Genomic DNA, 15,077 nt, shown 5'->3' on the forward strand with positions numbered 1-15,077 from the left:
GCAAAAGCCGAACGTCCTTGACTCTTCCTCTGTCTTACTGTACACCGTGTGACTTTAGTGTCACCATTTTGAAAAGGCACCTCGGAGGCTGGGACAGCAGGTTGTTTGTCGACGTCTCAAGTCAAGGGAACTTCAGTGCTGCAGGGATGAAAAGGAGAACAAACGTTGGTACTTCACAAGGATCGGATCAAGGGAGATTTTGTCATTTGTAAATATTGCTGCTAATTCGTGTTGATGCTATTTCGCAATCTATCATTCCTAATGAACCTTATTTACCTTCTTTATATTTATCATCTTTTCAGAAGGCTGTACCTCTCTGATGTTAGATGGATTCAGAACCACATCATATTAGTAAAGTAACAACATCTGTCGGAGTCCACATACATAAATAGGAATTCACCGTTTTATAATTTGGATTTGTACGAGCACAGGATGTACTGATGGATGCGACAGATGCGATGTTGGCCTCATAAATCCTTCATAATCCGAATCTGATCCCATGGAGCTCCTCCTGCTTAATGCTCCAGCCCATTCATCCCTGCGCTAAGTCACTGTCATATTAAAAATGAAAAAGCAGCATCACAAGACGCCCGTTCGAGGAAGGATTGTAAAATGGCAGCTTGTCCATTATAGAACATCATTTCCCATCATGCAATGCACACAATCCTCCCCTCCCTCCCTCCCTTCCTTCCATGAACAAAACAATCCTCTCACATCAACTTCCCTGACCAGATGGGAATTCTTTATCTTTGAAAGATGAATCTTGATTAAAAGACAATTCCAAATATGCAACGGATAAAAGCCGCACATGGCGGATTGCGGCGTTTGAGGAGGTGAACAGGAGATTTACATTTTTAGTTCTACGTGGGGGGAAAAAAAAGGTGACATTGAGAGGATAAGATGGGGGTTGGTTGGAGCGGGGCTATAAATAGGGACCTATTTTGTACTATGCATTGTTTTCAGTATTAATCAACTACCTAAATAAGATACATGAACAATTAGTCAAATCAAAAAAAATAGATTGGCACCAAATAAATCTCAGATTGCCCCTTATTTATTTTTAGTTTATTCTTCACCAGTGATGCCTTTAATACTGTTATCTTTCTTCACAGCACAATTGCTGCAGGCTGAGCGAGCAATCAGGATGCACTGTATTGTTTACATGGAGCTTCAAACATGTGCTACTGAGCTGTGAAATCTCAGCTACGTGACTGCTGGTCTTCTCAGTGCCTAATGTGATTTCAAAGAGACAAAAGCATGACAACCACCGTATTTTAAAAGGAGAGCCCGATATAATTAACACAATCCGATGAGACATTCAGCCTTTAGAAAGGGTTAGTTCAAACTAACATTGATTGAACATGTTTATTATTATGGGTGTAGTTTGCAGTGGTGTCCAACTGCACTGCATCATAAGGAGGGCCGTGATTAATTTTTTTTTACTCATGTACTAAACAGAAGCACCGCTCAGTGTAATGTAAGTGCAGAGCTGCAAAAAGAAAAACAGTGACGCACTGACAGCCAATAAAAATAACCATTAATACCTTAAGTCTAAAGACGCAACATTTTAAAATGGCATTATATTGGAGAGCGTGAATTCCTGTTTGGACATTATTTAACATGATTGTTTACCGTTTTAAAGCCTCGAGCCAATTTAACTGAATCGGAGAGACTGGATTGGAGAATCTAGCGTCACTGACATGCGACAGGACTGAGCGGAGCAAAAGCAAAATATCATAAGCAAATAATGAGACGAATTGTAATTGAGATGCGAACAGCCAGTTGATTAAATTTCATATGCATCAAGAAATGAAGATGAGAGTAAATAATTGTTTAACCCCGGCAGGTATGATTAATACACATGACAGCTGCAGCTTTAAGAGACGAAGCTAACATAAACAGAGACATTGAGAAAATAAAAACCTGTCATTCTTGTAAAAGCATAAATTGTAGGCGGATCGGGGCCAAAGCATTTGGATGGAGCGACAAAATGAGCAAGCACATATCGAGACAAATTCAAAGGAACCTTTTGCTACAACTTACCGGCCTTTCCTTGGCTTCGAATTTCAATGCAATCTTCGTGATCTTTTTGGGATATCACAGCGTTGAGTCCATATTTCACCTTGCAACAGTTATTCGTTTTGCATCGTTTGCCAGACTGCAGTTGACAGTTGAATGGAGGGTCCGGGGAAACTTTACGCTCGGACAAGCCGACGTATTTATACAGTGACTCGCCTACACCCCCGTGACGACAGGAACTATTTTCTCTCGGATGTAATGGCCTCTTTTCTGTTCTTTTTCTATTCTTATTCTTTTTTAAGCGTTGTCTGCATCAATAATACATGCAGCGCTTAAATATTATATAATAATAATAATAATAGGTAAAAGAGGAAAATAGAAGAAACAAATCACGTTTTCACGCTGTAGTATCATTTAATGATCTTTAAAAAATGACTCAGTATAAAATAAATATAAAAAAGATGTATTTTTATACTATAGTTCACAAAGTGAACCCCAGCAAATAGCGCGGAGGGATATTTGTAGTTTCTCGGAGCGCTGAGCGCTTGCTAAAAATATAAGCGGTGATGGCAACAGAGTGTCTATTGGCTGAAAGAGGGGCGGGCCCACAAATTATTGGGCTGCCTTATCCATTCAAAACAGCAAACACGACATTTCTTTTAAACAAGGGCTTGTGGGAAATGACGTTCTTTAGAAATAAATAATGATGTAGTCGTTGGAAGTGACAATCTACACTGTGCTTTGAATATTTTACTCACCTCGAATGGGACAAGCTACCATGACATCTTGCTTTGTACGAAATGAATCATAAAACAAAACAATGTCTTTTATCCTCCATGTTCAATTGGAATGATTCACAAATTGTATTTTGCTTTTTAGGTCCTAGCATGCAAACTAAATCTAATTCCTTCAAAACATTTTTAAAAATGTGTTTGACTACATTTGTGAATATTGAACTTTGCAATAAACATTTTAAGATTAATAAAATTGTTTTTCATAGGAGATGTTATAATCAACAACAACAGACTGCGATTGTTTTTATGACAACATGAGTGGAAGCACAATTTAACAATTTGGGATTCAGTAACATTATTATCAGGAGAATCCAACAGAATCATAGACAATGTAAACCACAAAAAACGCGTATACATGTTTTGGCGTCATGGCTTGTCATTGTCAACGTAAATAACGGGGCTAAAGTTGAATGACGTCACAACAGTGCGACACTCATACTTACGAAACAAAATGGCGTCCTACTGTTTCACTGTCACTCGGTTGCGGGTAAAAACATTAATTTCTTTCTTCTCACAGATATGAGCTGTCTTTCTAAATACGATATATATAGAAAAACAGATTGGTTGATGGATTGGAGTCCACTAATATTCGTTTACGGTTAATTTATAGCAAGTAAAATGCATATTAACGTGCACATTATTGAATCGTTGCTAGGCAGGTCACAGTGTCCCTGGATGACTCGAAGGTGTGACGCATGTCATCGTGTTGCGGGTATACACTGCCTGCGGTTTGACGTGAACTAATATTAAACCATGTCATGTTATCCAAATGAGTAAAGTAAATTGTACATTCACCCGAAATCCGACTTTAGTTTTGCAAGGTGACAGCAAGGTTAAACAATCTATAGAGCTGCTGGTGCTGCAGCTTTTTGGGCCGTGTGTCACATAAGTCTAAAGAAGTGAATAACGTCATTGTGTCACTTGTTTTACAAGCAAAATGGAAAAAAACGGGACAATGTTTAACACATTGCTCCCTTTACCTTTAAAAGTTAGAGTAAAACGGTATAGCATGTATACATGTGTTTAGTCGTCTGATTTTATTTACCAGTATTTTAGGTCTTGGTTGCACTCAAAACATTCTGTGACTAAAATGTTAGATTTTAACCATGGGGCATGTTTTTATTAATCTACCCCTTAATTTGATTTCAGACAGTGCTCTCACTGTTTAATCATTTCATTGCCTTCCATACTTTTATTGAGTTACTGTGTAATTGTCTATTCCTAAACTGTATAATAAAAGTCATGTCATATCCTGGAATCTTATTTTGTTCATCTTGGTGCAGCTGGCCCTTGGAAGCGGTGCAAGGCGATTGCATGTGTCTGCTGCCCTCAGCGCCGAGGCCAAAGTGACAATGAGCCGCTTTGAGCCGGGTTCCAGCGTTAACTATGAGCAGCTGCATGAGAACATCAACATTGTGAGAAAGAGGTCAGCTCCCTTCTAGCTCCATTTTTCTGCACCTATGATGCATTGCAAGTTCGTTCCTAATCCGTCCACCCCTTCCATTAGACTCAACAGACCTCTCACGCTGTCTGAGAAGATTGTGTACGGTCATTTGGATGATCCGGCAGGGCAGGAGATTGAGCGCGGTCGCACTTACCTGCGCTTGCGTCCGGACCGTGTGGCTATGCAGGATGCTACAGCTCAAATGGCCATGCTCCAGTTCATCAGCAGTGGTCTTCCCAAGGTGGCGGTGCCGTCCACTATCCACTGTGATCATCTGATTGAGGCTCAGATCGGAGGGGCTCAGGACCTGCAGAGGGCTAAGGTGAGGTAACCCAAACCCCAACGTCCAGCAAGTTGAACATTACCATTCTATAATACCTCACTATTCTGACACAGGATATAAACCAGGAAGTTTATAACTTCCTGGCAACTGCTGGTGCCAAATACGGAGTAGGCTTCTGGAAACCAGGTTCAGGAATCATTCATCAGGTACATGACATACGTTTTCCTTGGCTCATTGAGCTCACAAAGCAAAAGCCCAAAGTGCTTTGGATACCACCAGGGAAAGGAAATGTGAAAATGGAATGTCTCTTGTTTTTTGCAGATCATTTTGGAGAACTATGCATATCCTGGGGTGATGCTGATTGGTACAGACTCACATACTCCCAATGGTGGTGGTCTGGGTTGTGTCTGCATCGGCGTCGGTGGAGCTGATGCTGTTGATGTCATGGCTGGAATCCCTTGGGAGCTCAAGTGCCCCAAAGTGAGTTCTTGCCATCATTTTGGACCCAATGTCTACTTTTATACTCTCAACCTGGTCCTGTTTTGGTTGAAGGTGATTGGAGTGAAGCTAACGGGCTCCCTGTCAGGCTGGACATCTCCAAAGGATGTCATCTTGAAGGTGGCTGGCATACTGACTGTAAAGGGCGGCACTGGTGCCATTGTAGAGTATCATGGGCCAGGAGTTGACTCCATTTCTTGTACAGGTAAGTGCAGGTATTTTTGCTGATTAGTGCTTTCTTGTAAGATTGAGGTGATCCTTTTACTTACCAGGTATGGCCACCATCTGCAACATGGGTGCTGAGATTGGCGCGACCACCTCGCTTTTCCCCTACAACCATCGCATGAAGACTTACCTTGAGAAAACCGGTCGCGCAGGTTAGCTATTTTGACAGTCTTGTGATGTTGAGTCAGTATTCAATCAGTCATGATTCTTCTGTGTCCCTTCCATAGAGATTGCCTCTCTGTCTGAAAAGTTCAAAGATGACTTGGTTCCAGATAACGGTTGCGAATACGACCAGACCATCGAGATTAACCTGAGTGAGGTGCCGTATATTGTTAAAGTCTCTCGGATTTTACGATGTCATGTGACTGTTGCAAAAATACCTGTGTAATGATTGTCTTGTCTTTAATTCATTGTTTAACTCTCCTAACAGTTGAAGCCTCACATCAACGGGCCTTTCACCCCCGACTTGGCCCACCCTGTGTCTGACATCGGCGCCACTGCTCAGAAGAACGGCTGGCCCCTCGAGGTTAAAGTTGGTAAGTCTTCTTTTTTTTGGTAATGCTTTGTTTAGTGAAGTGGGATATTGCTTTCTTTTTTTTGCCACTAACTGTGTTATTGACCTGCAATGATCACATTACTGCTGAATCAGGAAGCTCTCCTTTCAACTCTGCTGGAGGAATGTGGACACAATGTGATCACTCGTTTCACTAGCGTTGCAATGATGTGTAGCTAATAGTTACATCATAAGCGTAAAAACAGTCAGTGTCATTTCTGTTCTGCCCCCACTGCATTCTGAATGAATAACTTTTCTATTGGATCGCATGTGTACCTAATGTGGGCTGTGATTTTAAAACTACAGGTCTGATTGGTAGCTGCACAAACTCCAGCTATGAGGACATGGGCAGAGCCGCCTCGCTTGCCAAGCAGGCCTTGGATAAAGGGATGAAGTGCAAGGCTCAGTTCACAGTCACCCCTGGTTCTGAACAGATTCGGGCTACCATTGAGAGAGACGGATATGTGAGTCAGAACCTTACAAAAAAATGGTGTTTGTGTGAAGAAAAAACAGGAAGCATTTACAAATTTCCAATTCATGTTCTTTCATCCAGGCCAAGATCTTGAGTGATGTTGGTGGGATTGTACTCGCCAATGCATGTGGACCTTGCATCGGTCAATGGGACAGGTACAAGCGATATACTGATGTAAACAATGTAAATGAATCAAATATCTTTTTGGGGGATCGGTTTTATTTCAACAACCTAAAAGAAGTACTGAATGTCAAATAGTCCTTGATGCTAACAACATGTTTTGTATGTTTCCTGTCAACAGGCAGGATGTGAAAAAAGGCGAGAAGAACACTATTGTCACTTCCTACAACAGAAATTTCACTGGTCGAAATGATGCTAATCCCGCTACACATGCTTTTGTCACCTCTCCTGAGGTAAGCATTGCTGCAGGTAAATATATGGCGGAGTAGCTCGTATTAGCATGAACTTGCTATATAAAGAAAACATTTAAGAACTTTTGTCACTAGTGCATCCTGATCAATTGAAAAAATGCTTGGCATTAAAACTAAGCGTTATAACTCTCTTCATTATAGATTGTCACCGCATTGGCTCTGGCCGGAACCCTTAACTTCAACCCAGAGACGGACTATTTGACCGCTCCTAACGGCGAGAAATTTAAATTGGAGCCCCCCTGTGGTGACGAGCTCCCCTCCAGAGACTTTGACCCTGGCCAAGACACCTACCAGCATCCTCCAGCTGAAGGCGGCTCTGTTAAGGTCAGCTCATTAGCTTTGAGTATGTACATAAAGTGAAGGAAAAGTAGTTGGCACAAAAAGTCTAGTTTGTATTTTTAAAGAAAAGCTGGAAAGCAATAAGGTCTCATTTTGTAGGTGGATGTAAACCCTTCCAGCAATCGCCTGCAGCTACTGGAGCCCTTTGATAAGTGGCATGGAGGAGACCTGGAAGACATGAAGGTCCTTATCAAGGTGAAATGAAAATCTTTTCTTGACCTCTTTCGAATTCATGAGCTGCTTCCACTTCCTTAATACGACTGTCTTCTCATTTGAATCTTTTTAGGTGAAGGGAAAGTGTACCACGGATCACATCAGTGCCGCCGGGCCCTGGCTAAAATTCCGCGGTCACCTCGACAACATCTCTAACAACATGCTCATCGGTGCTGTTAACACCGAGAACGACGCGGTCAACAAAGTCAAGAACTATCTCACCGGAGAGTACGACGGAGTACCGGATGTGGCTCGCCACTACAAGGTAAGTTTCAAATGTCGCCATTTCATGCCGTGAATTGGAATTCACTGTTTATATCTATATATATTTTATGTATCTTATTTGCTGTTTCAATTGAGTGTTTAACTTCAGTCTTTAACTGTGTAATCCAGGCCAATGGAGTCAACTGGGTGGTAGTTGGAGATGAAAACTACGGCGAAGGATCCAGCAGAGAACATGCTGCCCTGGAGCCTCGACACTTGGGGGGACGGGCTATCATTGTCAAAAGCTTTGCGAGAATCCACGGTAAGATTCGAGACGACTTAATCTGTAGTATATGCCGTATTGATTCTTTTTCAAGGTCCTTCACTTGTATCTCCTTCTCTGCAAGTTTTGTTGTTGTTTTTTTGACAGAGACCAACTTGAAGAAGCAAGGTTTGCTGCCACTAACATTCGCCAATGCGAGCGACTATGACAAAATTCGCCCCGACGACCACATTTCGATCACTGGCCTGAAATCCTTAGCTCCCAGCAAGGTAAGCCACATCGTGCATCCATCAAACAGCCATGTCATTCCTGTCAATATGTTTAGAATTGTGTTTGCCGCATATCCGCATGAGTCATGAATGATCTGTTTTCCTCCTCTAGCCACTGACAGCGGTGATCAAACATGGCGACGGCAGCCAGGAGTCCATCTCCCTAAACCACACTTTCAATGAGACGCAAATTGAGTGGTTCAAAGCTGGTTCCGCTCTCAACAGGATGAAGACGCTCCAGTAATTGGTTGAGGATGAAAGGCGAGGCTTACCGTGGCCACCGAAGGGCTTTAGTATGGGCGAAGAAGGGAAGAGGTGAAGGTAGACATCGTGTGAACACTTTATGATAACCACATCTGTAGTCCATTTTAGTAAGAACACATTCACACAAACACAAAGTCGCTGGACAGATGAAAAGCGCACACAGCCACTGATTGGATTGCACAATACAGAGTCAAATAAAATGAGCACAGCTGACTTTAGTGTGAGAAGCTTAGCAAAATCATCTATTTCATGGCTGCACTCCATATTTGAGTCACGCACACAGTTTGCTTTAGTGCATGTGAACCTTGATTATTATTATTTTTTTGAACATCACAAATCATTATTATGATGTGGCCGTTTTTCTTATTCCTAACTATAAACATGCTACTATTCTTAGCATTAACGTTCCTCTTTATTCTTTTTCCCCCCGTGTTTATTCCTTCATTTTGCATGTCTGAAACATGACATATTGTCATTGATTTGTCATTGAAAGAATTTGGAAGTTGATCCTCCAGAGAGATTTGTTACACTAGCCAACACACTAGCTACTCCAATATTTTCCAAATGCCTGTATACCATCTAGCCCTTAATAATGCATCTATGTTGTATAATTATTTTGCACCTGATAGATCGTGAGTTAATTCACTCATCATACCTGAATTCTCCAACAATGTAATCATTAGCTATCCCATATTTACAGTGCAGAATCTGTGAGGTTATTTTTGTATATGTCTTCTTCTTGTACTTTTGCAGAGTTAATGTTTTTTTTAATACAATGATGAGAGCTCCATAAATGTGCTTAAATGTCACAGTTTGGTGTAAATGATGTGCTATGTTGCTGCATTATGTATAGAAGTGTGTACATAAATAACAGAATAAATATATATTAAGTGAAAGTTAGTTACTGTAGGCTACTAGTCTAGATGAGTACTGCACTCATTTATGGTCCCTATTAATAATATGGAAATTCATAGTTACTCAAAACTGGGTCAATACTAAATATTTGACTTTTTACTGCCTTTGACAATATGAATGATTCCATGTGTTAGAATTATATACAGTCAAATATTAAATACCTTGAGAATATAACATTTCTCCTATTGTAAAGCAACTTGTCACAATATTGTTTATCAACCTGTCAGTTGAAGATAAATGTTGGATAAAATTGTAATATCAATGAACTTGTGATCAAATGCCCATTGATCCTCTTGTTTTGGTCTGCTTAACAAAAATAATCAAATGACAACTTCCATTCAATGTGATACAATTTCAATATGATTTTTTCCACAGCTCTTCATTTGATAATTGAGCCTGATCTAACTCATGAAAAATGTGTGCCATCTTCATTGTATAATTAATTTATGTAGCCAATGCTAATAATTACTATAATAAAATAATCAAATTAATTTGGCTGTTGGAGTCTTTGTTGTAAAACACATACAAAATTGCAGCAACTACCAACTTAAATTCACCTGATTGTGCATGAAAGTATTTCAAAAATGGGTTTATTACGAAATAGTGTTATTTTAAAATGTTTACATCTGTGAATGCTATAATAGACAAATATCAATACTAGTATACATAAGGCTTAGAAAAAAAAAACATCTCTGTCCCTTTAAATCGCATTACGACAGGTCGTAAACCTTTTAACACTGTCGTAAAAAGGCCACACGGTACGGTAGCAGCATGTCGCCGATGCATCCAACGGCAACTTTACGTTTTAGACATGCTTTTAATAGATGTGTTTGATAGATGAGACGAAAACGTTCTTCAACTCTTCAAGTTTGGACACCGCGTTATATTTTGAGTTGCATGTGCTCGAGCCTGCACCATGTTTGTGTTGGTGGAGATGATGGACACAGTCAGGATCTCTCCGTGGAACTTTCACAGACAGGTCAACGAGGCTGTGTCCGAGGAGTTGAATAAAAAGCTGGCTAACAAGGTGAGTCGTTAATATTTATCAGACATAATATAACAATGGGCTCATCCGCTCTCTTTTTTTTTTTTCCAACCTTAGGTGGTCTACAATGTCGGCCTCTGCATCTGCTTGTATGATATCACCAAACTGGAAGATTCATACATATTGCCAGGGGATGGGGCATCACACACTAAAGGTATAATGAGATAGTCTAAAATGAATTAAATTTCAGTATGAAGACAACTTCATGCCTTGCAACATAAGCTATATAAAGGTACAAAAATTCCTCGAAACGATTTGACCTCCATTCCCTTTTTGCTGTCAGTTCATTTCAGGTATGTTGTTTTTCACCCCTTTCTGGACGAGATACTGGTCGGCAAAATCAAGTATTGCAGTCAGGAGGGTGTTCATGGTAATCTCACTTATTCATTTTAAGTCCTCGTGTCCTGCTTCCATTATTGAATGCAAAATAGGTCTTCTCACCTCCGTTTCCATTTCGCAGTGACCATGGGCTTCTTTGATGACATTCTCATCCCGCCAGAGTCTCTTCAGCAACCCACTAAATTGTATCCTCTCAAATATTGCATAAAATGGACTTTTGTGACATTTTAATATGAAGTGATTTACTTTATAGCGTTGGCTGTAGTCTTCCTTAGCTACAACCTCAAGCGACGAAGCCGAGCAAGTTTGGCTTTGGGAATACGAGACAGATGAAGGAGCACACGACCTCTACATGGACAAGGGAGAGGAAATCCGTTTTCGAGTGGCCGATGAGATTTTTGTGGATACGTCACCGACGGGCCCGACTACTGATGACGCACCCGCCCAACCTGGCCAGCCGACGCCACCACCTCCACAAGAAACCAGCGAGAAGAAAGAGGCGCCATATACCATAATAGTAAGATCTGCTATTGCTGCACGTATACAAACCACCAACATATTTAAATGCGCTTAATGTGGGTAATTAGTGTGTGTTAAACTATTTCGAATAGCATACCATGAGAAAAAAGACTGACCTACTCTCGTTTCTTGTCTTAGGGGACCATTTGTGAGCCAGGCCTGGGGCTCCTGTCATGGTGGAACAATTAGCAGGGAGAGGAAATTATTTGGACCATCATCACTGCTCCGTAAGACTTTTGGTTGGATCTAAACTTGATTTTTGACTTTGACTGAGTCCTTCTGCTGCACTTGCATACTTGAAATATGGACATTGGTGAAAAAACTCACCTTAAAGACCATCATGGCATATATTTAATGCAGAATGATTCCTAAGTATCATCTTTTACTTATTTTATTTCGCATTGGGAAGCACTTCCCTAATCAATGAAAAAAGTGGATTAATTCAATCAAGTCAAATAAGTATAATGATTTCTTCACCATAACTAAAAGGATGATGTAAAGATGAATTTTTTGTGATCAAAATATGTCATCTGTGGGCCACATGTTTACTTTAAGATGTCAAAAAGAGGAACAACTCGAGTGGTGAATTAAACATCCTTTAATATTTTATTTCTATGATGTTTTATTAAATACACAGACATATCAACATAATATCAAATCATGTGAAGGGTTTATCAGTGCGATTGTGATTTGTTACATTGTGTGGTGACAGGAGCCCACAAGGGATTAGAGACAAGCTTTTAAATCCTATATTTTGAAGGACATAAATATATGTAATGTGTTTCATGTGACCCCTGTGAGACCATTGGGTGGATGGTTGGCAAAACTAGGTCATGTTGCATCCAAAAAAAAAAACAAATCAGATAAAGAGGATGGCTTTCATATGACTCCCTTCACCCTGGTATTGGTATTTTGTTTTTGTTTATTTGTATGCATTGATGGCCTCTGTCATCATTGAAGCTCCAAATCCCACCGCACAACACGCCACTGCAATTAATTATAAAACATCAACTCCCTAAATTGTGCCGATTAATATCCAAATTTTCTCTCCACTAATACGACTCGTCATCGCGTGGTTACGTCACGGAAAAGCTGTGCAAAAGTGAAGTTTCCGCTCCAGCGAAGCCCACTTTCAACGCATCTCATCCGCTTGCAGGGTGGAGCGCGACGCGCATGCGCACTCTGGCACACGGCATCGGAAACCACCGTCAGCTGCGCACGCCCGCCCGCCCGCCGTCACATTAGATTTTCCCCATTATTTATTTGATTTGCTCCTTATATAATGCTACGCATCCATTCAACTCACACGTTTGACACAGTGAGCCAGCCGACCGTCCAACTAGCTGGTTGGGACCGCGCTGTAAGTAACATTCATCTTCATGGTGCATGGTGGTGACCGTCCGCTTTGTTTTGGGATGGGGACAGATTGTTTTGGAAAATCGCTTTCAAATATTGTCTTTTAATTGAGCAGCGTGGCTTCTGACAATCTTAAATTGATCATCAGCAGTGGTTCTTTTTATTCCATCCATACTTGACTGCACGAGTTTTATAGAAGCGAGATTATGCAAATATTTTATATTGTGGATTGGATGCATTTTAGTGCATTCGTTGGCTTGTTATTCATCTTTCCGGTTCGCTCTCGTGCCATTGTGCCTCTGACTATTTGTACTATTTTTGGTACTTCTAAAAAAAAAAAAAAAAAAGATGCGATTTCTATAGCGTGGTCATTTGGGAATTAGGGTGCCTACGTCATTCGGTGGTCGCCTCCTGCAGCTGTTGTGACGTCACCTGCCAGTATCACACACACGAGTGGGCGTGACACGCACTCGAGTGTCACGAGAGCAATGCATTGAATCATCTTAAATCACATTAATCATTATAGCACAATGAAGTTGCAATTTTAATTCCTATTCTACATCAGAATGTTTGAACCAGTGATATTTCTATTTCCAAGAATGTGGTTTCATTATTAAGTGTGTATCACAACAACGACTGAAACAAGCTTCTCTCAGCCCGCCTCTCCATCGTCACTAAATGTGCTCCACTTCCTCGTGTTGTTCTTCCACACAGCATGTGTGATAGACACGAAGTGACAGTGCTGACCCGGATAACTTGCTGAGCTCGTGTTCCATACTGAAGGAGGCCTCACAGGAGACAGCTGTGTTCAGCGGCAGACTGCAGCATCCCCCTCGTCTTCCTCCGATCGAACTCAGCATGACGGACCCCAACCTCACGTCACCCTCGGCGACCCCGCTTCGATCCCCCGATGCCCAGCTCAGCGTCTCCTTCCCGTTCCTTAGGGAGGGGAGTCGAGTTTGGGAGGAAAGGGGAGAGCAGGCGCTACCCAGGGAACTTCCCAGCCCGCTGCCGACCAAACGTACTCGCACATACTCGGCGTAAGTTATTGTTCTGTCTGGAATATTATTATTGAGTCATCCCCCCTTCTGTTGTTTTTGCAACACAATGAGGAAGATCTGACATTCTCTGGTTTCGCTTTCATTTCTCTTTCTGCCTTTGAATCAGTCGTAGAAGCCACTACACAAAATGTTCTTAGTAACATTTGAATTCCCCCGCCTCTGCTTCTTTGTTTCACGCAGCACGGTCCGAGCTCACTCAGGTCCGGTGTTCAAGGGCGTTTGTAAGAACTTCTCAAGATCCCAGGGACACGGATTCATCCGGCCGAGCCATGGTGGCGAAGATGTCTTTGTTCACATCTCAGAGTGAGTGACGGTTGAGATGTGATGAAATGAAAGTTGTTGAGTGTTTATTTTATATCCAGTTTAAGCTCCATCAAAAAATTGGTATGTTGAATTTACTCAAATATATTTTGTCAAGCTGGTGCACAAAAAAAATCATTTGGATCCAGATATACATGTAAAGTCTATTAAAGTGCTTCTGATAATATTTGTTGACCCGTATCTGTTTTCCGTTTCAGCATCGACGGGGAATATGTTCCCGTTGAAGGCGACGAGGTCACATACAAAGTGTGCAGAGTCCCCCCCAAGAACCTGAAGGTGCAGGCGGTGGAGGTGAGGATAATTCATCTGAACCCAGGCACCAAACACGAGACCTGGTCCGGGCAGATCATCAGTTCTTAGGTTTGGATCGTGGATGTACAGGGTGTAGATGGACGGACTGAAAAAGGTATATCAAGCGCATGTTCCCTTTGCCGTTTCACTTAATAGCTACCGCTCTTCCACTAACTATGACGGGATCAAACATTTGATTTATGTTGATCGCGCAAGACCTGCAAACAAAGGTAGCGAATGATAAAAGGTGCCAAAAACAATCCCTTAGTACGGATTTCTGATCGTTACGGTACAAAATAGGGCACCAAATATTCTTCCTGGTTCTTACGTAAAGTGCAAGTTCATTGGAAGAGGAGCGCGAATGTTTAGTTTTGCTTGAGGAAAAAAAAAATATTCGAGCACTAACACAGGAAAAAGTAGATTTAAGTGGTAGTTTTGGTCAGGAGTTGTTCTGGAGGACTGAAGCAGCACGGAACATGCATATCAAATGTTATTTTACTGTCTTGTTTACTCCTTTTGATGATTTAACTGTTAAATCTTGGGTTGCGGGAAATACCAAAATATCCCAAATTGTGAAACTTCACTCCGAGTTAAGTGAGAAATAAGGCTCCACTTGTTTTGCTGTTGTATTTGAAATCATTTTGTGTACGGAGCCGTGAACTAATTCAAATACTCCGTGTGTGTTTTGTGTATGCTTAGTTTGTATGATAGTCGACTCCTTGACTTTCTAGTCACAGAACTGTTCGTTGTACTGTAGAATTTCAGGTTGTGATCAGTTCAACTGTATTGTGTTCTAATGGTACTACGACCTCTTTAGCATTTCTGTCTGTCTCACTGTCAACATAGAATTTGGATTATTATTCGTCACCTCCAAGTTTTGTTTCCTTTGGTGGGGGCTTCTACTGAGCCATGGAATTACAAGAAACCATTTGACGATTC

At 41.2% G+C, this 15,077-nt stretch overlaps 3 protein-coding genes across 3 annotated transcripts; all 3 read left to right on the forward strand.

Annotated features, from left to right (window-relative positions):
* Nucleotides 1–3,222: 3,222 nt before the first annotated feature.
* On the forward strand, nucleotides 3,223–9,697 carry LOC119125743 (aconitate hydratase, mitochondrial-like). The gene is made up of 18 exons (XM_037256551.1): nucleotides 3,223–3,300; nucleotides 4,097–4,239; nucleotides 4,321–4,579; nucleotides 4,654–4,746; nucleotides 4,862–5,020; nucleotides 5,093–5,243; nucleotides 5,311–5,415; nucleotides 5,491–5,582; nucleotides 5,694–5,799; nucleotides 6,123–6,280; nucleotides 6,370–6,443; nucleotides 6,590–6,701; nucleotides 6,861–7,043; nucleotides 7,158–7,253; nucleotides 7,345–7,536; nucleotides 7,665–7,797; nucleotides 7,906–8,027; nucleotides 8,140–9,697. The coding sequence occupies exons 1-18, from the start codon at nucleotides 3,265–3,267 to the stop codon at nucleotides 8,269–8,271; spliced, it is 2,346 nt and encodes a 781-aa protein (XP_037112446.1). The 5' UTR covers nucleotides 3,223–3,264; the 3' UTR covers nucleotides 8,272–9,697.
* A 256-nt stretch (nucleotides 9,698–9,953) lies between these two features.
* Nucleotides 9,954–11,996, forward strand: polr3h (polymerase (RNA) III (DNA directed) polypeptide H). Its single transcript, XM_037255639.1, has 6 exons — nucleotides 9,954–10,233; nucleotides 10,309–10,405; nucleotides 10,535–10,621; nucleotides 10,712–10,775; nucleotides 10,879–11,107; nucleotides 11,248–11,996. Exons 1-6 carry the CDS (start codon nucleotides 10,123–10,125, stop codon nucleotides 11,296–11,298), a joined length of 639 nt encoding a protein of 212 aa, XP_037111534.1. The 5' UTR covers nucleotides 9,954–10,122; the 3' UTR covers nucleotides 11,299–11,996.
* A 278-nt stretch (nucleotides 11,997–12,274) lies between these two features.
* On the forward strand, nucleotides 12,275–15,050 carry csdc2b (cold shock domain containing C2, RNA binding b). The gene is made up of 4 exons (XM_037255640.1): nucleotides 12,275–12,469; nucleotides 13,180–13,505; nucleotides 13,707–13,829; nucleotides 14,045–15,050. Exons 2-4 carry the CDS (start codon nucleotides 13,324–13,326, stop codon nucleotides 14,205–14,207), a joined length of 468 nt encoding a protein of 155 aa, XP_037111535.1. The 5' UTR covers nucleotides 12,275–12,469; nucleotides 13,180–13,323; the 3' UTR covers nucleotides 14,208–15,050.
* The last annotated feature ends 27 nt before the right edge of the window (nucleotides 15,051–15,077 follow it).

The sequence above is a fragment of the Syngnathus acus genome, chromosome 8, assembly GCF_901709675.1.
Source record: "Syngnathus acus chromosome 8, fSynAcu1.2, whole genome shotgun sequence".
NCBI classification, from domain to species: Eukaryota; Metazoa; Chordata; class Actinopteri; order Syngnathiformes; family Syngnathidae; genus Syngnathus; species Syngnathus acus.